Here is a 26,118-nt window from a genome sequence, read left to right as displayed (position 1 = left end):
CGGTGGTTTGGACCTTAGCACAGAAAAGCCAGAGAAGCAGGCTGCTCTGAGCCCAGCCATGAACATGCACTGTGCTCTTAGGTCCTTTCTCCTAAGGGAGTGAAAGTAAGTTACAGCAGGTAATTGAGGAGGGAGGTAGATCTTCCATTAGGGGATTGCTTTGGGGTAAACTGTATCCTCCCCAACTTCACATGTTGAAGCGCTAACCTTCCCCAAATGTGACAATATTTGGAGATGGGGTCTTTGGAAGGTGATGGGGTCTTTGGGAGGTAATTGGGTTTAGATGGGCTCATAAGGATGGGACACCAAAGGTGAGATTAGTGTCCTTATGAAAAGAAGTGAGAAGAGAGCTCTCTCTCTCCCTCCAGTCTCTCCCCGCTACCTCCTCTCTCTCTCCCATGTGAGGACACAGCAAGAAAGTGGCCACTACAAGCCTTCACCAAGAATCAAATATACCAGCACCTTGACCTTGGCCTTCCCAGCCCCCAATCTGTGGTATTTGGTTATGGCAGCCCGAGCTGACTGAGACAGGGCCCCAGAGCCTCCCTCTTTTCCGACGGAGATTAATAAACCACTTCCGTCAACTCTACTCCATCCTTTCCTCCAACCTCAAAACAGAACAAAACGAAAAAAGAATGCTATTAATTATTTACTAGAAGCCGTGTTTCAAGGCAATTAGTTGTCTGAGTTCCCTTCAGGTGGAGCAGAGATGGCTCTGCTGAGCGTTCCTACTCAGGGGGGCCTTTTCCCAGCCCGACTCGCGGCAACCCTGAGAGCAGCCTGGAATGAGATGCTGGGGAGGAAGAGACGGGTGTGGGAAGTATTTTTGCCCTGAAACCCATAGTTAAAAGACCACTTCAACCCTGACTCTCCTTCTGGTCTCTCTTTCATCTTCCTTCTAGACTGAGTCGTGCCCAATCCTTTTCCCCTGCTCTCGAGGCTCGCTCTTTCTGCCTTCTCATCCTCAGCAAATTTAAGCACCGGAGTGGGCTTCCTGGCTGCTGGCGGCACCTGGAGCACCTTGGGAAGCGGGGAACCGGGGATGAGGGGGTGGGGTCAGGGAGCGGGCACACGTGTCTGTCTCTCCGGTATCACTGCCGCCTGCCTGGTCCCCGCTGGTGGAGAATGTGCCCAGCCCTGCAAACGAACAGTCTGTTCTCATTGCTGTTACATTTGAGATAGAAAATAGAAAAAAACTATACAATAATCACATTGAAAAGCTGACCCCGCCTGGCCTCCCCTTTGGTTTCTGTATGTAAAATGGGGCGGAAGATGGGTCGGAGGCCAAGGGATGATGGGGAGGGAGGCTGTGATATTGAACAGCTCCATGTGACCGTCCTGGGGTTTGTCTCCTTGCTCTTGGCTGGCACAGGGTGTAATCCACCTCCCACTCCAAAGTCTCTCTGGCAAAGTTCTGCAGTAATGCTCTCTCACTGGCTCTATGTGTGGGATGGGAGGCTAAGAAAGTGGTCCCGTTTGGGGCTTAGCAAAGGTTTTTCTACAAAAAGGGTGATGTTTTACACGCACTTCATCCACTTGGAAAGGGAGAAGGGGCAAGGGAAGCAGAGGGACCCAGGCCTTTCCTTCTCTTTTGAAATGAACTGTGCTTATCTCCATACCCCACTCCGCCTCAAATTTACAGACTGGAATGGATGGAGAGAGCATCTCCAAGATGAAGAGCCTTCTACGCGCCAGCTCTGGGGATGGAGGGAGATGGGATGGAAATGAGGGAGAAGCCCCAGATCCTGTCCCGAGTTTTCCGGGAGATCTGTACCCACAGACTCAAATTTAAAGGGGCTGGATTGCATGAGGGCGGCAGAAGAGGGCCTGGGAAAGCCACGCGGCCCCTCCCGATGTGGCACCCACCGTAACTGCACCGTTTGCAACCTCTAATTACACCGCTGCTGGCAAGAATGAGGTCATGCTGTCTGCAAGTGACTTTCTCAGTAACGAGCCCCTCTCAAAGTGGCAGTCTCCCTGCTCAGCTGGCGAAACTCTGAGATAGTTCGTGTGTGTGTGTGTGTGTGTGTGTGTGTGTGTGTGTGTGTGTGTGTGTGCAGGCCGAGGCCAGAAACAGCCTAAGATGGATAGAGACAAAGATTTGCTGGAAGGGTACCATCCTCGCAGCTCTCTAACAAGCAGGCATGCCTGGAGATGTCCTACACAAAGGGACAACCTCCTCCCTCACCGCAGCCACTGGTTGGTGCCCTGCCCTGGCCTTTGGGGATTAAACTCCCAGAAGAAGGTGTATGGGGTTACACATGGTTGTGCAAACATGTCTCTTTCTACAAAGAGAACAAATGCCGTTCGGAGCCTCCAGTTCAGACTCCTGGCTGCTGAAGTCTGGGACTGGACATGAAGAGGGTAGGCGTTTGGGTGGATGTGAGCTCCCGCCCTCGGAGAACAGAGATACAGCCTTTCTGCTGGTCCTTTGCTGGCTGAGGAGAGGTCCCTGGCAAAGCTGGCTCTCAGGCCCCCTCTGTGAGCCAAGAGTGTAATAGCACCGTGGAGACAGCTGTTCTCCGAGGTCTGGGAAGGGCCTGCGCTCTGGGAGGGGGCAGTTAGAGCAGGCAGGGAGTGTGCAAGGCCCCAGCTGGGCATCCCTAAGCAACTGGCAATGGCATGGCCAGTAAGACGAAGGAGGGCTGGCCACACTTGGGCCACCTGCCCCCAAAGCCCTCCCCTTTACCAGTCAGCCAGCCAGAAGGACTTTGGTCTGGGATGGAGCACATGTTGCCAGGGGAAAAAGTTGCAAAATGATGTTTGAATTAGGCGATGGAAGCATGTAGGAAAAGTGGGCTGGCTTCTCATCTGTTTTCAGAAAATGCCCATGGTTCTTTTTCCAAGGCAGGTGAGATGGGAATATAAAAGTAATGAAACGTCTGCAGGGCTGTGGCCGCTCCACAGCAAGCAGGAGGGTGCCCTCGGGGCTGGAGTGGGCCGCCAGGGAGACAGAGGAGAAACGCGCTGTGCCCACAGGTGGAATCTAGTGGCTCTCTGCTCCCAGCAGAAACACCAAAGGGACAGGGAGACTCCACGTGGCTCCGCAGGCACAGTGCCGGGGAGCATGAAATGGGAATGTTTTCGTTTCTTTTAAAATCAGAAGAAATCAATGAACTTTTAGGTTGAAGAAAATTGTTTTAATATGTAATATTAATATATTTGTGCCAACGCAGTCATAAATATTATTTTAAATATATATAGATAGATTTCTTTTTTTTTTTCTTTAATGGAGGAAGGGATCCATGGAAGCAAAGCTGTTTAATACCCAGGAATGTTTAACTGGGTCCTGCAAACCCGAGTTGGCCTTCTCCCTCAGCAGGGCTGCTGACTCCTGTGGTCCACAAGCAAGGAAGCCTCCGAGCTTCCTTTTTATAGCTTCCTCAATAATTTCCCATTCTTCTACCCTTTGCAAGCAGAGCTCAAAAGGAAAAAGAAAAGAAGAAACAAAGAATGCATATGCCTTGGCACCAACTTCACTTTCTCACTGTCTCTAAGTCCCAGGCCTCTCCTTTGTCTTGCTCTCCGCCCTGAGCGGTTCTTTTGAAAGCCTGACCTGGGAAGGGGAAACTGGAATCAACCAGTTGCCCGAACCCCTCTATCCAGTACCCCCCCACCCCTATTACTCAACGTCCGGGAAGGGTGTCGGGGTTCCCGACACCCGGGGAGAGAGGTCCGATGAGGCCTTTGAGAGCGCGGTGCGGGGCCGAGGCTGGAAGGGAAGGCTGGCCGAGAGAGCCGAGGGGCTCTGGGCGCATCCCGCCCCGGCCAGGTTCGAGGTTGGCACTGCTGCTCTCCCGCGGCTCCCGGAGAGGCTGGGCGCCCGCGGCCGCGCAAACGGCTCGTGTTTCCACGGGGCTCGCTCCCGGGCCTGGCTCGGAGCCGCCGCCGCCGCCGCCGCCGCCGCCCGCCCCCCCTCCCAGGGCGCAGGCTGCTCTTCAGTCGCGGCCACGGGGTAGCGCTCGGCCCCCCTCGCCGCGTCTCCGCCTCCGCCTCCGCCGCGCTCGTCCCCGGCTCACGCGGCCCGCGCAGCTCCCGCTCGGCTCAGGCAGGAGTGGCTCTCCGGACGCCGAGCCCGGGAAGCCGAGGGCGGCGGGTTCTGCGAGCGAGCGGCCGAGGCGGCCGGCGGCGCGGCCGAGGCGCTGAGGCGGGCGCGGCGGCCGCTGCTTCTCCTGCCCGGGAGGTCGGCGCGCGCCGGGCGTCCGAGGAGGCGCCGCGCCCCCGGAGCCGGGGCCGCCCGCCAGGCTCTCCGCGCGCCTCGCCGAGAGCTCCGGCCGGGGAGCGGCGGAGGGCAGAGCCGCCCGGCTCCAGCCTCGGGCCAGCAGGAGGCTCCGCGTCCGGGTGCCGGCGACAAGCCCTGGTCGCCGAGCCCAGCAGACGTCCCCGCCGCCCCGCAGCCGGAGCGGACATGGGCTCGCGGGGCGGCGCGCCGGGCCGCGGGACCCGCAAAGTTTGCTAGCCCGCTGGGCGCGGAGCCGAGGGCGCGCCCGGGCCCGGCGTCCCCTGGAGGGACCGAGAGTCCCCGGATTAGGCGCCGGGGCGGTGGAGCCGAGAGAGGTGGTTCGGCCCCGCCAGATGCCGCCTGCAAAGTTAGAGAGAAGAAAACTTCAGCTCCAGGGAGATTCGGACCGCTATGCTTACCGCGCCTCCCGAACCCGGCGCCCCTGAAAGAAGCCCCGCACCCGCATCTGCCGCCGCACTCGCCTCTCGCGCGGCTCCGGGGGCCCGGCGCCCGGATCGGCGGTGACTGCGTCCGCGCGGAGCACCCAACCAGGGGGCGGGTAGGGGGCGGGCAGGGGGCGGGCAACGTGGCCACGGGAGGAAGTTTCCTGAAGTTGTCGCTTTATTCCGGAGCCCGGCCCGCGACCCGGTCAGATCGGTGAGGCCGCCTTGCCCGGTAGAAGAAGTCGGAGTTGGGGTGCCAAGCGGGGAGGTGCCCCGAGACCGAGAGCGGCTTCATCCTCCTCTTTGCTCGCCCCTCGCCTTCCCGGAGCGCCGCGGGGATCGGACTTGTACTAAAGAAGAGGAGGAAGGGTTGGGGTCGCCAGCGTCTCCCCTCCCCGGCGGATACCGCTCCGGGCCGGAGCCGCGTAGACAGCCTCCCGGGACGTAGCCACGGGGTACCGGACCTCACCAGGATTATAAAACTGTTCGGAAGACCAATCCCCCGAAGGAAAGGCTGGTTGCCATGTGGGGACCACTGATCTGGACTCTGCTGGCCCTGCACCAGATCCGCGCGGCCGGAGCCCAAGGTACAGTGCCACCTCCAGTGGGGCTGGGGAAGGGGCGCGGGAGGGGCGCGGGGAGGGGCGCGGGAGCTCGCTGGCCTCACGGTCGCCTCCGGGACCCCGGGCTTGGCCTGGGCAGAGCCCTCTCCCGGGAGTTTCAGGCCCCTTTCCCCGAGTTTGGGGGCTCTCTTTGGGGGGCTGGAGCGGTCTTGCTGAGACTTGTGACTTCCGAATAAGGGAAGGTGGGGGTCCGTGCTGGGAGGCGTCGCTCGTGGAGCCTAAGAGGAGTCGGGGGGGGTCGCTACCCCCCCACCCGGGCTGTGGGTGCCCTCGGGCTGGTGTGGGAGGGGAGCGCCATTCCGTGCCGGGCTCAGCGCCCGGCTGCACCCCAGGCCGGGCTCCTGGGTCCCCGCTCGGTGTCCGCGGGGAAGGGCAAGGCCCTGCCGGGCACGCGCTGGCCGCCCCGGGGCGAGGCAGTGGGGCGGGAGGGCGGCGGGAAGGAGCCAGAGTAGAGCGCTGGGTTCCTGGATGGTCGCCCCGGGAGGGCAGTCTCGGGGCCTGGCCAAGTCTCGGAGCCCGCGCCTGGCTGCCTGGCCGGCCGCCGGGGCTGGGGGTGCTTCGCGGTGCTCGCCGGAGGCGAGGTCTGAGGCCCTCTCCTCTCGCGCCCACCCCCCTCCCCTCCCCCCGCCCCCAGACACACTCAGCGTCCCGCCTTTGCCTCCAGCTCCACTGGCCGCTCCAGTGTCTCTGCCGCCGCCGCTCTGACCTGTAGCTGCCTGGCGCAGCCTCAGGGTGGAGAAGTGCTGGTGGGTTTGGGGTGGGAGTGCTGGGAAGGAGGGGGAGGCGTGATCGATCCGCCCTGCCCCCCTCCAGAGGGCGGATGCCCAGACATACCGCCAGTCCTCGGGCAGGTCCCAGCGGGGGAGGGCGGCTGCACCCGTGCCTCCTTCTTGCCTTCGGTGTTCGCAGATCCAGACAGCAGTGCCAGCGGTGTCCGAGCGGCGCCTGCTGGGGGCGGCGGGAGACGAAGCCTGGACTGAGCTCCAGGACTCCCAGGGCTTGGCCTTCCTTCTTCCAGGCTCGGGAGGGGGCCTGGACCCACCCAGGGGGCGCCGGTCTGCGGAGGCTGCAACCTCGAAAGGGCCCCACCCCATCTCTGGAGTCCCAGAGTCGCAGGGACTCCAGTGAGCCCAGCGTCAGGCATCCCAGAGAGGCAAGATCAAACAGATAAAAATAATCAGCTCTCACTCACAGGGTGGAGAGGAGGATTTTACAACGTAATCTGCGTTAAAGCGCTTAGAAATTTTGTAACGGGGCCCTGTAAATGTAAGATAATAAGTTATTATTTTTATGATCATCATAAAATCTTCCAGCAGGCAGGGACTTCAGAGGTCGTCTTATTCTAGTAGCCATTTAACAGATGGGAAAACTGAGGTCTAGGGGCATTAGGTGACTTGCCAAAGGCTGCTGGGTGATCTGGGGGCGGGAGTCTGGACTGGGACCAGGTGAGTTCTAAGCCCCTCTCTCCCTGGAACTAGGACCATCTGCAGGTGGGACGGGGCCCTTCTTCTAAGGGTCCAGGGGGAATGTGAGGCTGGCAGAATAGAACAGGTTAGGCCTGGGGCACCTCGCAGATGTGTTCTGAGATGTCCATGGGGTCACTAGCTGAAAGCCAGGCGACTGGGAGGACTCTGAGGGGTGTCCGTCTCTATCTGGCTGCTTCTGATTTCATTACTGCACAGACTCCAGTAACCCCACGATTTCCCTGGGCAGGCGGCTCGTTAGTTCTTGTCCCATCCAAAACCAGGCTTGTAAGGAGTCCCCAGGGCACCTGAAGTGCCTTCCTTCTGGGTCAGCAAGTCGTTTCCATGTCCCACCTCCACACCTGTCCCATCCACCGAAGTCCAAGATTCCACGCGGCTGTCCTGCTGAAGTTCAGGCCAGGCCACCTCCTGTCCTTGTGCTTCCAGAGGGAGGGGCTCGCCCTGTCAGAAGTGGTGAAGGTCTCTCTGATTGATTCACTCTCTCTCCCGCTTCTCTTGTTTGCTGCGGGCTTGAGTGTGGCTGCCCAGGTTCCCTGCTGCTCCGTTGTGTTCTCTGGCTCCAGAGAGAGTGTTTTCCAGCATCCATCGGGTACTCTCCTTCCATTTGTCTCCAGGGCGGCAAACCATGCAGAGGATTATGGGAACTTGGTCTCGGCCCAGGTCTGGGGGCACTGTTGCGTTGTGTGTCGGGGAAACAGGGTCAAGCGTGGGGTTCCAGGGGGTTGTTTCTTGTCTGCTTTGGGGTTAGAGAGTGGAGTCTCTCCTTTGCTTTTTTCTCCATTTGCTTTGCTTTTGAGTTTGAGGCGATGCCGTTAACGCTTTGGGGTGGTTAGAGCCACTGGCACTGTGTGTCACTTCTGAGCCCATGAGCCCCGTTCTCTAATGATGATACAGAGTGAGGGACCAAGCAGTCTTCCTCTCTTGGGACAAACCTCACATTGGCTGCCAGATTTATCCACACAACCTAGTTTTTTTCAGGTGCAGAACCTGGGTAACACTACCTGTTTATACTGAAAGCTACCATTTGATCGTTTCCCCTGAAACGTGATGTCACATGGTTCCCACTCTTTCCCCAAACTAAGCACAGGGTGTTGTAAAGAGAGCAGAGCACGTATGAGGATACCAGGTATTCAGGGGGTGCCTAGCAACTGCCTGGCACGTAGAAGGTGCTTAATAAAGGGTAATTGTTATTTTTGTTGTTATTATGATTCTTTGTACACTATTAGCCAAGGGGCCACGAGGAGTGGTTCCTGGGCACCCACTGAAAAGGGCTTGAATGCCTTTTCCTCACCCAAGACCCTTCTCTGACTCCCTTCTGTGGCCGCATCACCATGACCAAAAGTGGCCCTCCAGCGGTCCCGATCCAGACCCCCAGGCATTCGGATTGGAGGGTGTCTGCATTTTAACAAGCACCTCGCAAGATGTTTCACGTGCCACTGCTGGTGGACATCTCTCGGAGGCTGGGAGGCTGGAAGGAGGGCGGCAGAGCCCAGCCAGCTGGTCCAGAAGCTTCTTTCAAGTGAACGGTGCCTGGGGGAGGAACAGAGGGGAGTCTGAGCTGAGGGAACCAGGCAGTGGGAAAACCCTGAATGGAGATTGGGAAGCCCAGCCCCGGAGGATCCCGAAGGCTGCAAACGGAGAAAGTTTACTGCTGGGAGGTGATCACAATAAAAGCCAAACAGTACTCAAGGGAGTGGGATGAAAGTTTAATGCTGTGGCTAAGCTATAATAATTAATTACTGACAGCAAAAAATAACTTATCGATCAGGGCTTCATACTCATTACCACAAGGCCGACTGGCGTGCTTGCCTGCGGCTCAGCTGGTACGTGTCAAGAGCCCCCGCCCCATGCGAGGGCGGCCCCAGGGGTGTCCCTGTTCCCTACCTCCCCTTCTCCCAGGGCCAGAGAGGTGGCTCTCGGCCCCCAAAACCCCTCGCCCTCGCCCTCGCCTTCTCCAGGGCTTCAGCTGGGCAGTCTGGAACATTCTGGCTGTGGATTGATGAGTGACACCGTTTGGTGCTTGTATTGGCCGCAGAAGATCACCCCTGCCTGGGGTGGACAGACTCAGGACCCCCCCCACCCAGAGACCAAATCATGCTGGCAGCCTGATACCTGCCTCAGAAACTCTCCCTTTCGTATATTTGTTCGGCAAATATTTATCGACCGCCTCTCCTTTATGTCCTCTGCTGGAAGGCCAAAGTAGGGGCCAGGAACCTTGTTCCGTCAGGGAAGGGAGGCTGGGAAAGAGGCCAAGTCCTTTACAGCAGTTTTCTGTTTAAATAGTGCCTGAACGGCCGACCTTAAAATAATGTGTTAAACTGCATATTGGTATGCACTCGATCTTGTACCACAGGACACAATTGGGCTGTAAGCTAAATGGTAATAGAGAATGAGCTTGTTCTCTGTCCTGAGGACTAACATGATCAGTACATTTGACTTGAAAGAAACATGAAAAATCATCTAGTGCTGTCCCCTGCCTACAAGCCTGGGACGAGTGGCCATGTGGTCTCTGCTTGCATACCCCTGGCGATGGGGGGCTCACTACCTCACAAAACAGGCTGGTTGTTAGACCGTCGTGCTTTATGTTGCTGAACCTCCCTGTGGCTGGTTATCCTAGGATTTGGCTGTGGGTGAAGGAGTCCTCTTATTGGCTGGAACCTCGCCCTCCCTGCCCTCTGACTCCTGGCCCCTCAGGGAGTCAGGACACTGAGTTGGAATTGATGCAGGGTGTTAGGGTGCTGCCTGCGGGATTTCCACCCTGGCCCGCCTGGAGCACATTGTTGCAGCAGACAGCCCTGGAGCTGCCTGAAGCGGTGGGAATTAGTCATCATAAATTTGGGGCCTTGGGATGCCAATAGCAACAAATGGGCCAGCAGCAGCCCCACTGCCTGTAACGGAAAGGAAAACAGGCCGGTTGCTGAGACATCCCCGCTACCAACCCCGCCACTCCTCGTCCTCCCACCCACTCCTGTCCTCCGGGGACAGAAGGTGGGGCCAGTGAGTAATGCTGAGCCAGGGACCCACCGGGACTGCTCAGGGTCCTGGAGGGAGGGGAGGGAGGGGCTGCACAGCTTGTCTCATCAGACTCCCCGAGCCAGGTGTCTGGTCCAGAAAGCCCCTCTCTGAGCCCGGGAGCCCCACTGAGGGCCCTCTCCTGCCGATACTGGAGGTGCCAACATGGCAATGGAGATGGCTTCCAGCCTGGTCCTGGCCTTCCTCTATCACTGAGCCACCGGGAGCTGAGGCCCAGTTTCCTCATCTGTAAAATGAGGAAACGGAGTTAAAAATAAGTCTTGTATACCACTCCTCCCAGATGTCTGCACAGCTCAATCCTTAGTTAATCGGGCCTTTCCTCTGATGTCCCTGATCCGTCCCTAAACACCCTGTAACGTGGCATCTCCAAGCACCCATCCCTGAGCCTGCTTTCCTCTCTGCACAGCCCTCAGCTCCATCTGACATATATTGGCTTGTTTACTGCTGGTCTCTCTCATGTGGGCGGGGCTTTATATTATCCCCTGCTGTACCCCAGCTGCTAGGAGAGTGCCTGGCAGATAGAAGGAGCTCAACGAATATGAATTAGTGAACGAAGAATACATCACTGAATGTGTGAATAAGTGAACACTTACCTACGGCATAAAGGCCTCTGTCATCTGGTCTCTACCTGCTTCTCCAGCTCCTCTCCAGCCGCTCACCCACTCTCACGGGCCCCTCTGCACATCACTTACGCCCCGTGCCGTGGAGCCTCCACTGCGACGAGCGGCCAAGCCCCTCGGAGATGGGAGCCCTGCCCTCCAGCCTGGGCTTCCGTGGAACAGTGTTTATTTGTTTTAACTTTTTATTGTACATTGGAGTATAGTTGATTAACAGTGTTGTGTTAGTTGCAGGTGTACAGCAAAGTGATTCAGTTCTATATATACATGTATCGATTCTTTTTCAAATTCTTTTCCCATTTAGGTTGTTACACATTGATAATATTGAATAGAGTTCCCTGTGCTGTATAGTAGGTCCCTGTTGGTTCTCCATTTAAAATATAGCAGTGTGTACATGTCAATCCAGGATAGTGTTTCTGCTGAACCAGGAGCCCTTGCTCAGACTTCCTCGCCCCTGTTCCCAGCCTTCTGCACCTCTGGCCCTGCAGGTGAAGCTGCCTCTAGCAGTAGGGCCTCTGGGTTGGGTCCTTGCTGAATCTCTATCAGCTGAGCCCCATCTTTCGCTGGGGAGGAAGTTGGGAGGACTGGTAGGGGGCTTAGGTAATGCCCCCATCCAGGCGTCCAGGCACCTTTTGAAATACCTGAGAGGGGAAGACGTGCATTTACAATTAAATACTCTAGCCCGGCTCACTTCCCCTGGCAGCCCATTGGCCAGAGCTGATCATGTGACCCCACCCAGTGGTCCTTCCCAGGCAAGGGAGCTGGGAAGTGCAGTCTTCTGTGTGCTGTAAAAAGAGCATCTCGACGCGCACTCGTGATGTCGAGCATTCCTAATAACTGCAGAGATGATACCGTGGTCTCTAGAAGAACATTTCTTACAGAGAATCACTTCACCCAAGACAGGGCCGTCCCTAAAGCATTCCCCTCCCTGTCTGTGCTCTTACTTTCCTGCCTTCTGAGGGTTTTTTTCCCCTTAAGCTGTTGAGAAGTGGCATGTAGAGGGGCCAGTGCCTTGGAACTGGGCCAACCTGGGTTCCAGCTCTGTCAGTTTGGGTTAATCTCTGCTACTTTGCATTCCATCACTTACATGCTCAAGCCCCGTTGGCTTGTTTGTAATACAAGGAGAAGTCAATGAGATGACACCAGCAGAGCACTCGGCATGGAGCCTGACATATCAGAAGCACTTAATAAGCTAATGTAACTATATTTGTGCTTCTGTATTTGCCCCGCCAAAGGGTCTTCAGATTGGGTCTCAGGTTGCATTTTGTTTCCAGATTCTTCCCCCTGCTATCTTGTCTCCATATTTCCCCCGTATCTTCCTCTTGCTTCACTTTCTTTTGCTTCCTCCCCAGTGTAGAAAGATTTGGCCTCCTCTCCCCATGCCAGGCATCTAAAGAGGGGAAGCCAGCTCACAATTGCCACCCAGTTCTTTGTGTCAAGTGCATTACAGTCATTACCCGCCTCTGACCTCCTTCACCTCCAACGTGTGGGTAACCTGAGGCTCAGAGCCATTGCCTGCCCAAGGCCCCCAGCTAGGAAGTCAGGATTTGTACAATAGCCAGGTCATGGAAGCAACGTAAATGTCCATCGACAGACAAATGGGTAAAGAAGGTGTGGTACGTATACAATGGAATATTACTCAGCCATAAAAAGGAATGAAACTGGGTCATTTGTAGAGACGTGGATGGACCTAGAGATGTCATACAGGGTGAAGTAAGTCAGAAAGAGAAAAACAAATATCGTATATTAACACATACATGTGGAATCTAGAAAAATGGTACAGATGAACTGGTTTACAGGGCAGAACTCGAGATACAGACGTAGAGAACAAACGTATGGACACCAAGGGGGGAAGGGAGGGGAGTGGGATGAATTGGGAGATTGGGATTGACATATATACACTAATATGTATAAAATAGATAACTAATGAGAACCCGCTATATAGCACAGGGAACACAACTTCACTTTGCTGTACAGTAGAAACTAACACGATATTGTAAAACAACTGTACCCCAATAATAATAATAATAAAAGAAGACAGGATTTGAACCCAGGGCTCTATGGGGCATCTTTCCACTGCCCCCCGCTGCCCTGCACCTGCACCACATCCTTCACTGATATCTTCCCGATGAGAGATGCCCAGCCTGTTGTGCTGTGTGGCCCAGGGGCGGCAGTGGAGTTTGGAAGTCGCCCTGGGAATTCATTCTCTTTCCCCTCCTGACCCTCCTGGTTCTTGCCTCTGCCCCAGTTGTGTCCTCAATGGGCCTTAAGCTGGCAGAACATGAGCGGTCAGGAGGGGAACCCCTTCCTCCCATGCCTCCTCTACTGCTTTCCCCTGTCCCCTCCCTGGAGATGTCTGGGGAGTCTCCTGAGGGTCACCTGGGGCGTTCATGGCTGGCTGGCCAGTGACCGAGCTCTAGAGTCTTCTAAGCTGAATGGGGTGGAGAAAAGCAGCCATTAAACTTGGATGCCATTTAGAAAGCTATTAGTGACCCGCAGGGGTGATGAAATTTTGATGACGTGCTAATCCTGAAAGGAGGAAATATTATTGGCTGTAATGCAGCCCATTCAGGGAGTTCAGCTTCTGGGGTGGACACGGTGACTCTTCAGGGTCCGGGGGCCCCACACCTGGACTCCTCCACAGGGGTGCAAATGTGCAAATGGGGAGGGAGGTGTGTTGCCTAAAGTCTGAGCAGTGACTCCTGCACAACTGCCTTGTCCCATATTATGTGAGCCAGGTCTGAATCTGGTACAGATGCCCCATTCCTTGCTTTGAACGACGAGGGCCAATCCAGCGTCTGCCATCAGAGCGTCCAGGTGGGACAGAACAGGCCTCTAAGGGGCCTGAAACATACACGACTCCTTGAATTCATTTACCCGTCATTTACTGCTTGGATGACCTTAGATCAGTTACATAGCCTATCTGTGCCACAGTTTTTCCATCTGTAAAATGGAGATAACAGTCGTCCTCACCTCACAGTGTTGTGACAAGATTTAATGAGATATGCTAAGCTCTTAGGACAGAGCTCAGTGTGTAGCAAACCTGGAGCAAGTGTTCATCATTGTCATGGTTGTCATCTTGGTGTCAGCGAAGCAAGGTCAGCTTTGGGCCTACAATTTGTCATGCGCCTTGTCCCCAAATGCCGCTGCTCTCTTTCTCTTTCACGGACCTGCCGGTATCCTCTAAGCTTCCATTATTAGGGATTTATTTATTTGGTTGAGACATTCCCTGCCTCCAGCTTAAAATGCAGATACGTCACTGAGAACCCACATATTAAGCTATTATCAGCTGTTCAGGCCTTGAGGTGAATGTTTTTACTGGATCCTTTCCTAAAAACTCAAATTTCTGAGGGTAGCGTTCACAGACATCTCATGTGTCTCTTCACCCCAACCTATGAAGGATTTTGGCCAGAAGGTGTTGGTATTAACCTTGTTAGCATTGAAGTTCAGAAACATGAAGAAACTTGCCAAGGTCCCTTGACTTGTAAGAAAGAGACAAGGAGAGGAGGTCAGCTGCCTCTTAGATCATTGCTTTTGGTCTGGTCAGAGCCTCCACCATTCAGGAATGGCTGACCATGCTGCCTGGGGATTTGGGAGCTGTTGCATTGGACCACAGGCTCTACCCCAGCTTGGGTGGGTGCAGGGGTAGGGCACGGGCTGTAGGCTGGAATGGCCTCTCCTCTCTCTAAAGCCCTTTCAAGATGCCCCGTCTGCTCTCCCACAGGGTCTTAGTGGTAGCATATGAATGCTGAGTCCTCTTGCATCTCCCCCTACCCACCCCACTGATAAGCCTTTACCCTCATGGCTTCCCCCACTGGGTACCACCGCCAAGCCCTCCCCAGTCTGGCCCTGTGCACGGCTGCCATCTCACCTCTCCCTCCCCCCACTCTCATCCTCCACCATGCTCACTGCCCACCCCCCCAAGCCATCCGCGCCTTTCCCTCCTGCCTCCCCTATGCACCCCATCCTCCCACACACCCCTGGGTCCCATGGCTGGAACGCATCCTCCCAGATGCCTCTGAGCCGTCGGGATGCCAACAGTCTAGATGTCTCCTTTGGCACTTGGCTTTGTGGATTCTGAATTATCTTTTCGTGTGTGTGACTGATTTCTTTAACTACAGACTCCTTGAGTTTAGATTAATAACCCTTCATCAACAAGGAGAGAGGTATGAGACATAAATTATTGTTCGCCATTAATGAAGTTAACCCTTTAAAGCAGGGTGCTGTAGGGTGATAGTAACATCAGAGAGAAGGTAATAGGCTTGTGGGCGTCAGAGGCCACACCCCATTCTCACTGGGTCCATCCTGGCCCCCATGTCCTCCGTGGGAAAAGGTGGGTGCATATGTACAGCATTTCCAAGCGCTTCCGTGAAGGGCTCTCGCAGTGGAGGAGGTGGACACATGCCCTGGGGGATCTGACCATGCGGCCTGAAGCTGCCCGCCATCCTCACAACCTTTTCCTTTTTAACATTTTCCTTTTTAAATGCGTGAAGTTTTGCATTTCGTTCCACAGTCTCCCTGAGTTCTATTTTAACACACAAAGGAGATTTTCAAGCCCATTGATGTTGCTGGAAGATGTGGTATGTCTGCCCCCTGGCTTCCTGAACCCCCGAGATAGAGGGCAAAACTTGGCTTTGAAAAACTTGAATGAGGTGATCTCTTGGGTCACATCATCTGTGAGATTCCAAGATGCTTTACACGTATATATTTCAAGCATTTGTATTTAAATGTTTCTGTAACGTTTTATCTACATATCCACTTCGGAAAGTAGTTGTGTCCCAAATGTAATCGACCCCGGGCCACTCTGACCATCCGCCGGGGTGGTCTTGGTGCCTTCTAGGTCCCTAGAGGACCCTGCTGCTTAGATGGTTGGCGTTTGCTGGGTATTCCCTTAGCTTCCATACCATTAGTGGGCCTGTCCCCTGGCCTGTCCCTGGGCCCTCCCTCCTTTCCCTTTTAATTTGCACCGGACATGCCACCAAATGCATCAGACTTCATCAACTCTCCCACTGTAGCTGTGACTGAAAAAGAGCTGGGGGCGGGGCACGGAGTGAGGGCCTGAAGACTCCCTAGTAAGAGGCACTAGGCTCTGTGAAACTGTGCCCACCGCCCAGGGGTCTTTCTCACTGACGCGCCTCGGTGGCTTCCAGGAGAGCCGAGGTGACCAGAAGCCCATCCTCTAGCCACGCAGGGCCTTACCGTAATCTGCATCCCAGCAGCAGCTCCACGCCCGGCCCTTGCAGCGCTAACTAAATGTTCCACATCGACTTCAGCCACCCCCTCCCGACTCCTCTTGAAGCTCTTGGGCTCCTGGAAGCAAAGCCCAGAGCATGCATGCCGTCCCAGACTCCCCCGGGGCAGCCAGCCTTCCCCGCCACGGCTGTTTGTCCCTCTCTGCCCCGGACTGGAGGCAGTGCTTCTGCCCTGAGACAGTGCCCAGCACTCACGCCTTCCTGCTCGGTCAACCTTGAAGCCTCCCCACTCGAGCGGATGCTCACTGGCTTTGCGCAGCTCCCGGCCCGGTGGCCCTTGACCTCCCAGTTTGGAACCCCATCTCCCTGCCCTGGTGGAGCGGCTGTCGGCAGGGGGTGGGCGGGCAGGCCATGGAGGGGCCGGAGCTGCCCGGGAGGCCCGGGGGGAGTTCCTCATTAGCTCTGCCCCAAGCTCATTACCGAGCTGTGCATCACTGGGTGTCGTCAGGGCGGTAATAAATACGCCGCTGTCAGCGTTGATGTGATTTGCACTAATGAAGAGAAATCAGCCGGGGCGAGAGGAGGTGCCCCTGGCTGCGGCTCCGGGGGGCTGCAGAGCGCTGTCTACTGCCCATTCTCCCTGCCCCGGGAAGACAGAGGCCAGGGCGTCAGGGAGAAGGAGAGAAGTGTTGGCATTTAACCGCTTTCTCCCGGGGCCTTAGCGGCTGAAGAGCCTAGAAGATGCTGGAAGCCTTGGGGGAAAAAGGAGCATTGTTCGGCCCCAGGGAGGGTGTGATGAGGGGGCCCCAGCCTCAGCCTGGGCCCTGGGCAGAGGCAGTGGGGATCTGCTGGGTGAACCGCTGTGCTCTTGACGGTTCAGCCTCCCTCACAGGGCCCTGGCTGAGAGCGGCCGCAGGAAGGTACTGGGGAGAAACACAGGCCCATTGTCTGTGCCCCCCTGCCTGCCACCTCTCCTGCCTGCGATGTTAGGACCCATTGTCTCTCCAGGAACTTGGAATGTCCAGCCCCAGGGTGCGGGGAGCAGGCCTCTGACTCCAGCTTCCCCTGTGCCTCTGCTGTGTGAGAGCTCAGGGGCCCTGGACCCGCTGCCTCTGAGATGCTGACACACAGCTGGGGACGAGGGAGCAGCCCCTTCGTGGTGCTAGGCCTTGGGACACCCGGGGACTGAAGAGAGTCCGAACGAAGGAGGGGTAGCCTTGCATCTGGGGCCTCGGGAGCACATTCTTGGAGCCCAGGTGTAACCTGCCTCGTTACGGGAAGTGAGAAGGTGGCCCGGAGCGGTGGGGCTCACACCTGAACCTGCATCGGATCCCCTGAAGGGCTCGCTAGGATGCAGATTCCTGGGCCCCGCCCCCAGAGCATCTGGTCTGGGGGCGGGGCCCAGGAGTGTGAGTGTGTAAACAGGTTCCCAGGTGATGTGCTGCCACTGGTCCGGGGGCCACACTTTGAGAAGAACGAGCCTAGAGGTTTGAGAATCCGAGGTGCCACACTGGTGGCCATGACGAGCCACTTGTGCTGCGATGGGCTCTGCCCGTTCCCCGCCGCAGAGGATGGTGGTGAAGCTCCGTTAGCAGGACCCGTGAAATACGTGCTGCACGTGGGAAGCAGGGACCACCTCCCCTTCTTTCTTCTTTTCTCATCATCAGAAACTCTTGCTCCCAAAGTCCTTCCTTAAAAGGGAAAGAAAAAAAAAAAAACAGCCCAGAGGCCTCCTTCCTGGGAAGGGAAGGGCAGGGGGTGACGTCCTCACCGGCTGAAGCAGGTTTTGCTAGGAGCGCCAAGGCAACCCTAATGCGTCCGTGGATAACAAAACCTCTCTTTGCTCTTTGAGTGCTCTCTCAGCACCTACTGGGTGCCAGACACAGGGCCTGGGCTCCAGCACAGGTTAAGGCAGGTCCTGCGTCTCAGATTGTTCATGGTCAAGTGTGGGCATCAAGCGTGTGGTCAGTAGTAGAGGACAGTGTGAAGGATGCTATTGCAGGTGGGAACCAGGTGATGGGGGGTGCAGAGGGGTAACCTGAGAATCCTGCCCCAGCGGCGGGGGCTTCCTGGAGGAGGTGACCTTGAAGCTGAGGTCTTCTAGGATGGGAGTGCCCCCAGCGTCCTTAGGGAACACTGGGGGCTTTGTTTTTGTTTTGACGTAATAAACTGTACCTATTTAAAGGGTACAACTTGATTTGTCTTGACACACGTAAAACACCTTAAATCATCACCAAAATCTTGATGACGCTCATCACCACCGAAAGTTTTCTTGTGCCCTCGGTCACCCCTTTCTTTTCCTTCTTTCTTTTTCAGTGAATATATCCAGTTGTTCTAGCCTCATTTTTTGAAAACTTTCTTTTCACCACTGAATTATCTCTTCACCTTTGTTGAAAATCAGTTGTCCCTATAGGTGTGGGTTGGGTCTACCTCTGGACACCGTTGTGCTTCGTTTATCTATTTGTCTGTCTTTATTCCGATAGCACGTTGTCATGGTTACTGTTGCTTTGTAATAAGCCTTGAAAGCAGGTACTGTTAGTTCTCTGACTTTGTTCTTTTTCACAGTTGTTTTGGCTATTCTAGGTCCTTTCCATTGCCATGTGCATTTTATATTTTTCTTTATATGACATATGAATTTTAGAATCGGGTTTTTAGAAATCCTGCTGGGGGGGCTTCCCTGGTGGTGCAGTGGTTAAGAATCCGCCTGCCAACGCAGGGGACACGGGTTCGAGCTCTGCTCTGGGAAGATCCCACATGCCGCGGAGCAACTAAGCCCGTGCACCACAACTACTGAGCCTGCGCTCTAGAGCCCTTGAGCCACAACTGCTGAGCCCACGTGCCGCAACTACTGAAGCCTGCGTGCCTAGAGCCCGTGCTCTGCAACAAGAGAAGCCAGCCACATTGAGAAGCCAGCAGACCGCAACGAAGAGTAGCCCCCCCGCCGCAACTAGAGAAAGCCCGCGCACAGCAGCAAAGACCCAACACAGCCAAAAAATTCATTCATTCATTCATTCATTCATTCAAAAAAACACCCTGCTGGGACTTTTGAATTGCATTGATAATACAGATCAAGTTGAAGGGTGTCGATATCTGACCGCATTGAGTCCTCCGGCCCGTGAACATGGGCTGTCGCCCCATTCTTTAGTTCTTTGATTTCTTCTCAGCAACACGTTGTGGGTTTCACAGTATATGTTTTGTACATCGTTTGTCAGATTTATCCCTAAATATTTCAGATTTTTGATGCCACTGTAAATGCTCTTTTAAATTTCGACTTCCAGTGGTTTGTCTGCAGGATATAGGAACACAGCGGATTTTGACTCAGCTCAGTGATTGGTTCTAGTAGCTTTTCTGTAGACTCCATCAGATTTTCTGCACAGATGATCAGGTTGTCTCCAAAGGCACAGCTGAACTACTTTTCCAACCTGGATCCCTTTCATTTCTCTTTCTTGACCTGTTACACTGATGAGACCCTGCCTGGGGCCTTTGTTTTCATCCCTTGCGTTGCTAAGCAGCACTTACGGGGCGCAGATGCCCGCCTTCGTGGTGGCTTAACCAATGAGGTCAGATTGTGCTTCCTCCCGTGCCCCCCACCCTGGGTGCTTACGCCCAGCCGCACGTGCACTCTTTGGCATCAACCAGCCTATAGAACCTCTGCAGGCTTCAGGAGGGGAGCAGGAAACAAAAGCACAGTGTCTCTTGTCTCTGTGTGTCCACACGTGTGATGAGCACGTGCATTTGCGGGGTGTGTCTTCCTCCCCAGACCCCTCCTCTAGCCGAGTCCTGGAGCCTCCTCCCTAAGGGGCAGTAGGTGAGCTAGAACTGTAGGGCAACTCAGAGAACCACTAAGGTCAGATTACAAAGGGCTACCCATTTCACAGAGGAGGACATGGGGCCAAGGGACCCAATGAGGTGTCCTAAGTCACAGGGCTTCTGAGCTTGGGATTTCAGGTACCCCTTGCAGGCTCCATCCCGTGGCAAGTGTTGGCATTTTGGTTTTCACCTTAGCTGAAAAGCCAGCCTCTGGCAGGACTGTGATTCCTCTGAACCCTCTTTCTCAGCTCCAACTGAGCTACGGGGATGGTCACAGCAGCTGAATTGGGACATGGGAGAGCTGCAGCCAGCTGGGGTCCAGGGGGTCTGGGTGCAGACAGCCACGGAGCAGACAGGGTCTTTGCCAGGTGGAGGGGGAGGGAGGTCAAGAATCAGCCACAGGACTTCCCTGGTGGCGCAGTGGTTAAGAATCCGCCCGCCAATGCAGGAGACACGGGTTCGAGCCTTGGTCCGGGAAGATCCTACGTGCCGCAGAGCAACTAAGCCCATGTGCCACAACTACTGAAGCCTGCATGCCTAGAGCCCGCGCTCCGCAACAAGAGAAGCCACGGCAGTGAGAAGCCCACTCAAGGGAGAGCAGCCCCCGCTCGCCACAACTAGAGAAAGCCTGCGCGTAGCAACAAAGACCCAACGCAGCCAAAACTAAATAAATAAAATGAATAAACTTATATATATATATAAAAGAATCAGTCACAGGTGTGGATTTGGAAGAGGGGCCAGCCTCTCACATTTCCTCCCATAAGCCGCAGGGTCTCCTGGAGTGTGATGGGCTTGAATAGCCCTTTATGGGGTTGAGAGTCAGCTCTTAGAGCCCCCTGCCCAGACGTTCAGCCTAGGCTCCCCTCTGCTACCCCCGCTCTCAGCCCCAGACACACAAGGCAGCTTTTCTCCCAGACAATTAGCTTTTGGAGTCAGGGTGTGATAACAAGAGGTCCCACAGACCGAGCCTTTGCCACGAACCAGACGCAGATTGTCTGGTTCTCTCGACAAGCCTGTGCGGCAGCATACTTTCCCCATTGTACGGAGTAAGGAACTGAGGGCTCACCCCGTGCCCACCGTGCTCCTGACCCACCTGCCAAGGACTCTGCCAGCCTGTTGCAGCCTCTGCCCATGACTTTGTGTTCATTGCCCCCAAGAGCAACCCCTGCCCCTGGGGACCCCAGGCTCCAGCCCTCTCCAGCAACCTGGGGTCTCCAGGCCTGTTTCCACATGGAACAGGACACTGGAGCACCCCAGACCTCAACTCCTATGGAAGGAGCCATCGCTGGAAAAATGCAGTCGAGACGTACAGTCACCATTGTCATCATCCCGTATTTGGTTGAACCTAAGACATCACTTGTAAGACACATCATTATTTTATGTGCCACTGAGAAAGAAAAAAATGCGGCCATTTCATCTGCAGTAAGATGCGTTCTGACTACAGAGATGTAAAAATGCATTTGGAATCCCTGAAATTGGATAACAGCCATGATTTATATAATGCTGCCCTACCCCCTGCCAGGTTCCGTCCTGAGGGTCCTGCCTGTATTAACGCATTTTACCCTCATAGCAACCCCCTTCGTTTGGATTCGACCATTGTCTCAACCACAAAACAGGCCAATAGAATCGATCCAGAAAATTTAAGATGCTCATCTTGGCGGTGCTCATGGATTGGCCAACATCGTGGAGATTCCCCTGGGATCCTGGGCCCCAGCCAGCACTTAACTCTGTCAACTGGGCCCAGGAAGGCCACCATGGAGAAGGGCTGCAGGGTTAAGAGGCCGCCCCAGTGGACTGAATGCTGCCCTCTCCAAACTCATGTGTGCATCAGAAAACTCTGGGGACCCACCATGGACCAGGCTCCCCAGGCTCAGACCCCTGGGTTTGCCTCCAGGGCTCTAGAACACTCTCCCCTCCCCCATCACCGTCTTCCTGGCACATGCTGGGCCTGATGAAGTCTCTCCCCGTCCTGCCCCGGGCTCCGCATTCCTCCCGAAGCTCCGCCTGATGCCAACACCTGTCTCCTGGGGGACAGTGGCCCCAGAGGAATGAATGTCTGGCTTCGGTTCCTCCCCAGGCCTCCCCTCTGAGCTGGGACTTGCAGGCCGGGCCAGAGCTTCTGAATCAGCTCCACTTGGCTCTCTCCTCCCCTGTGGCCAACCCCGAAAGCCCAGTGGAGGGCTCGGCTCTAATTACACGAATCCCTGAGACAGGCTGGCACAGCTGAGCACCCTGCATCCGCCTAGCCCTTGGGTGTTGGGTGGTGTTGCTGGTGGTTTCCATGGAGAAGCCGAGGCCCAGAAGACAGCTGGCCTCTCTCCACCCCTCCCCAGCCTTGGCCAACCCATTAGTCTGTTCTAGGCGCCCCCTGAGGCACCATTCTAGGGTGTTACCTCCCCGGCCCTCAGAAGGTCCTTCCTCATGCCTTGACTGTCCAGAGGTTTCCATGTGTGGAGGTGTGGGCCAGCGCTGGCCTGCCCATTGGACGCAGTTCTGTCTAGCTCAGTCCTGCTCGTTGATGACGCCAGTGGGACAGCTCCAAAAGAGGGTCCAGCTCCAGCAAGACCTCTAACCCACTGGCAGGACCTGCAAAATAATCTGCAGGGCCCAGTGCAAAATGAAAACGCGGCCTCTTGACAATTATTAAGAATTTCAATGTGGTGACAGCAAAACATTAAACTAAGAACAGGACTCCTGAGCGCGGGTCCCGGCCCCTGAGGCCAGCCCCGCCCACTGGTGAGACCCTTCAGGGATTCCCCTCCCCTCTCCTGGCCTCCGTTTCCTGGTCTGTAAAAGCAGAGAGTTGACCCATCCAGGATCCTGTTTTCCTCCTGCCGTCGTCCCTGGGCACCCCCCCACCTGTCCTTGGGCTGAGAATCAAGGCGTTCTCCTGTCTCAGGCTCTCGGGGTAAGAGAAGAGGAGGCAGAAGGGTGAGCAAGTGTAGACACTTCTCCGTGAAGTGCGCCAGTTTTGTCCAGTGAATCGTGAATGGAGGGGAAAGATCTGGAATTCAGCCCCGTGTCTGGGGGGCCTGCTTGTCTGGTCCTGTCTGGAATGCACTGCCTGTCGCCTCATCCCATGAGAAGCCGTGTACAAAACGCCTGTGTCTTCGAAGCCAGAGCACAACCTCGGCTGGAATCCGGGCCCTGCTGCTTGCTAGCTGTAGGACCTCAATAAGAGACCCTCCCAGCCTCCGTTATCCCTTCTGTTGAATGGGGCAGCAATATGCATTGCTCAGAAAATGTTAATCCTCCTATATCCAGATTCCTCCTTCCCTGTGACTGGCTGGCTCTTTGAGGGAAATCAGGAAGATCCTTCAGCAACATTGGATAGATTCTCCTCCTACAGTCGGCGGTGGCGTGGCGCATCTGGCACATAGTAGATGCTCAGTAAATACCGGTGACTATTCACAGCAGTCCCGCTACCACCATTGTTAAGGTTGTGTCTTCCCCAGGGATCAGCCAGGTGAATTCGGGGCTTTGGGATGCACCAGTGCTTTGAGTGGCTGAGAGCAGTGCTTGCAGCACCAGCACCACTCAGGGTTTGCTGGAAATGCAGACTCTCGGGCTCATCCCCACAGCTGATGAATCAGAATCTGCGTTTGAAGATCCTTAGGTGATGTGTATGTACATTAAAGTTTGGGAAACACTGGAGTTCGTTTGCTGCTGTTGCTATAGGTGATGTGTAAGTACATTAAAGTTTGGGAAACACTGGAGTTCGTTTACTGCTGTTGCTATCTTAAGATATATTTTAAGAGGGCAGAGGCCCTCCTAAAATACGTGCTGTCGGTGCCGTCAGCTTTCATGGAGTGGTTTGGAGGGGCTAGTGGTTGCCTAAACCCGGTCTGTTGAATCCCATTTCTCTTTGCTGAGGACAGCCCTCTTCCCAGCCCCAGCCCCGACTGGGAGGAGGGAGTGTGGGCCCTGAGCTGTCCTCCCCCATTCCTCCTCCTGGAAAAACAACCCAGAGGCCCTGCTTTGTTAATCGTCTCTCTGCAGTGCCATCTCTGATTCAGGAACATGAAAAGGAATCACCCCTTTAAATAAACAAAATGGAAAATTCTCCAGGGGACAAGCACAGGAGCGCACTTGTGAGAACTCATCACTTATTTAAGTGCAGTTCCCCAAACAGTGTGGACCCATTAAATATCAGGGAGAAAAGCACAGAGCAGCCCAGCTGGACCCACAGGCAGGAGGGAGCTGAGTGTGTCAGGGTCTGAGAGGGGGTGGGGTGCAGTGGAGTTGACCTGATGGGGTCCGAGTCCCCAAGGCGGCGTTAGGCTACATCTGTGATACCCTCCCTGCCCATCCCACTTCTGCAAAGAGGGAACTTAACTAGGTTGGGGTGCAGTCTCAGTTCCCCAGTCTCTCTTCCCATTCAAGCCCTGGGGGGCCTGGAGGGGGATGGGAAGGCCTCCTCCCACCCACTCAGGACTCTGGACCGAGTGCGATATTCCCTACTTCTTGACTCAACCAACTAAGGTCGTGGATAAGAGCTAGCACCCTGGGGCCACACTGCGTCTGTGGCTGTGGACAAGCAACCTAGCCTCTCTGAACTTCAGTTTCCCCATCTGTAAGTTGGGGACGGTAGTACTTGCTTCTTGAGAATTAAACCTTATTATGTCTTACAAGAGCTTCTGCCATATAGTTAACCCTACATGAGTATTTGTTAAAGAAGTTGAAATAGGAAGCAGTAATCCAGTGGGGGAAAGATGCCTTCCCCTGGGGAATCAGGAAGGACTTTGTCTTTCACCAGAAATTTGGGGAGATGTCAGCCATTATTTCTTCAAATATTTTCTGTGCCCCATTCTCTCTTTCCTCTCCTTCTGGAACTTTACTGTCACCTATATCAGATGCATTGATATTGCCCCACAGGTCCCTAAGGCTCTGTTAACTTTTTAAATTTTTTTCTCTCTGTTCTTCAGATTAAATAGTTTCTATAGGTATATTTTCCAGTTCACTATTTCCTCTGTTTTCTGCATTCTGTGGTTAAGCCCATCTACTGAATTTCAAAATTTCACATACTTTAGTTTTCAGTTCTGAAATTTCCGTATGGCTCTATAGATCATATGTATTTTTTTCTAGCTTGCTAAAGATGTATTGTCTTTTCTTTCATTAAGAGCATATTGTCATTTACCTCACTGAGTGTAGTTAGAAGAGCTACTGTACAGTCGGTGCCAGCTGACTGCAGCATCTTCATTTCAGGGTCATTCTCCATTGGTTGTCTTTAAACTGGGGAATATTTCATATTTTCCTGATTCGTTGCATGTGGAGTAACTGTGGAAGGTGTCCTGGGCATTGTGATTGGTATGTTATGGAGAACCTGAATTCTGTTATATTTCTTCAAAGAGTATTGATTTTATTTCTGTTTCAGTGGGAATTCACTTAGTTGAATCAAACTGCAAACGCTGTCTCTTGGAACAGTCAGCTCAAATCTCAGTTCAGTTCTTTTATCTTCAGCTGGGTTACTTCCAGTCTGCCCTGAGCTTGCATGGTTAGAGGGTCAGCCAGAGATTTGGGCAGAGACTAGATACAGAATTTGGTGTTTCTCCCTTTGGCTCTCTCCTTTCCAGTATTCACCCCTCACTTTTCCAGTGGCTATGGTTGCCCCATATTCTCTACTTCTTCAGGCAGAAAGACTCTGAGTTTTCTACTGGAGTTTTATTATTATTATTATTACTATTATTATGTTAAAGTTCACATGACATAAAATTAACCATTTTAAAGTGAACAGTGTTCACTTTAGTACATTCATAATGTTGGACAGCCACCACTTCTATCTAGTTTCAAAAGATTTTCATCAGCCCGAAAGGGAATGATGAAAACGACCCATCTGCAGTCCGTATCTACGGATCTACTTATTCCAGATATTTCATGTAAACGGAGCCATACCATATGTGACCTTTCGTGTCTGGCTTCTTTCATGGGGCGTGACGTTTTTGAAGTTCATCCATGTTGTAGCATGTCTCAGTACTTTGTTCTTTTTTATGTCTGAATAATATTCCACTGCGTGTATATTCCACAATTTGTTTATCCATTCGTGTGTGGTTTTTTTTGTTTTTTGTTTTTTGTGGTACGCGGGCCTCTCACTGTTGTGGCCTCTCCCGTTGTGGAGTACAGGCTCCGGACGTGCAGGCTCAGCGGCCATGGCTCACGGGCCCAGCCGCCTCGCGGCATGTGGGATCTTCCCAGACTGGGGCACGAACCTGTGTCCCCTGCATCGGCAGGCGGACTCTCAACCACTGCGCCACCAGGGAAGCCCCATTCGTGTGTTTTTTTAATTTACTTATTTATTTTTTTATTTTTTGGCTGCATTGGGTCTTTGTTGCTGTGCGCGGGCTTTCTCTAGTTGCAGTGAGCAGGGGCTACTCTTCATTGCGGTTTGTGGGCTTCTCATTGCGGTGGCTTCTCTTTGTTGTGGAGCATGGGCTCTAGGTGCACAGGCTTCGGTAGTTGTGGCACACGGGCTCAGTAGTTGTGGCTCATGGGCTCTAGAGCACAGTCTCAGTAGTTGTGGCGCACGGGCTCAGTAGTTGTGGCTCGTGGGCTCTAGAGCACAGCCTCAGTAGTTGTGGCGCACGGGCTTAGTTGCTCCACGGCATGTGGGATCTTCCCAGACCAGGGCTCGAACCCATGTCCCCTGCATTGGCAGGTGGATTCTTAACCACTGCGCTACCAGGGAAGTCCCATATCC

At 54.4% G+C, this 26,118-nt stretch overlaps 2 protein-coding genes across 4 annotated transcripts in view; one reads left to right on the top strand and one right to left on the bottom strand.

The window, feature by feature from the left end:
- RPL38 (ribosomal protein L38) overlaps window positions 1-26,118 on the bottom strand; it is a 797,591-nt gene that overhangs the window by 435,417 nt on the left and 336,056 nt on the right. The window lies entirely within an intron of this gene.
- The window catches only part of SDK2 (sidekick cell adhesion molecule 2), a 267,076-nt gene continuing 244,925 nt past the window's right edge, over window positions 3,968-26,118 (top strand). For both annotated transcript variants that reach the window (XM_033438412.2, XM_004275434.3), the window contains exon 1: window positions 3,968-5,252. In XM_033438412.2, the coding sequence (XP_033294303.1) occupies window positions 5,189-5,252 (64 nt within the window). In that variant the 5' untranslated portion in view covers window positions 3,968-5,188. The remainder of the gene's footprint in view (window positions 5,253-26,118) is intronic.

This window comes from Orcinus orca, chromosome 19 (genome assembly GCF_937001465.1).
Source record: "Orcinus orca chromosome 19, mOrcOrc1.1, whole genome shotgun sequence".
NCBI classification, from domain to species: domain Eukaryota; kingdom Metazoa; phylum Chordata; class Mammalia; order Artiodactyla; family Delphinidae; genus Orcinus; species Orcinus orca.
This window is presented reverse-complemented; position numbering and strand designations above follow the sequence as displayed.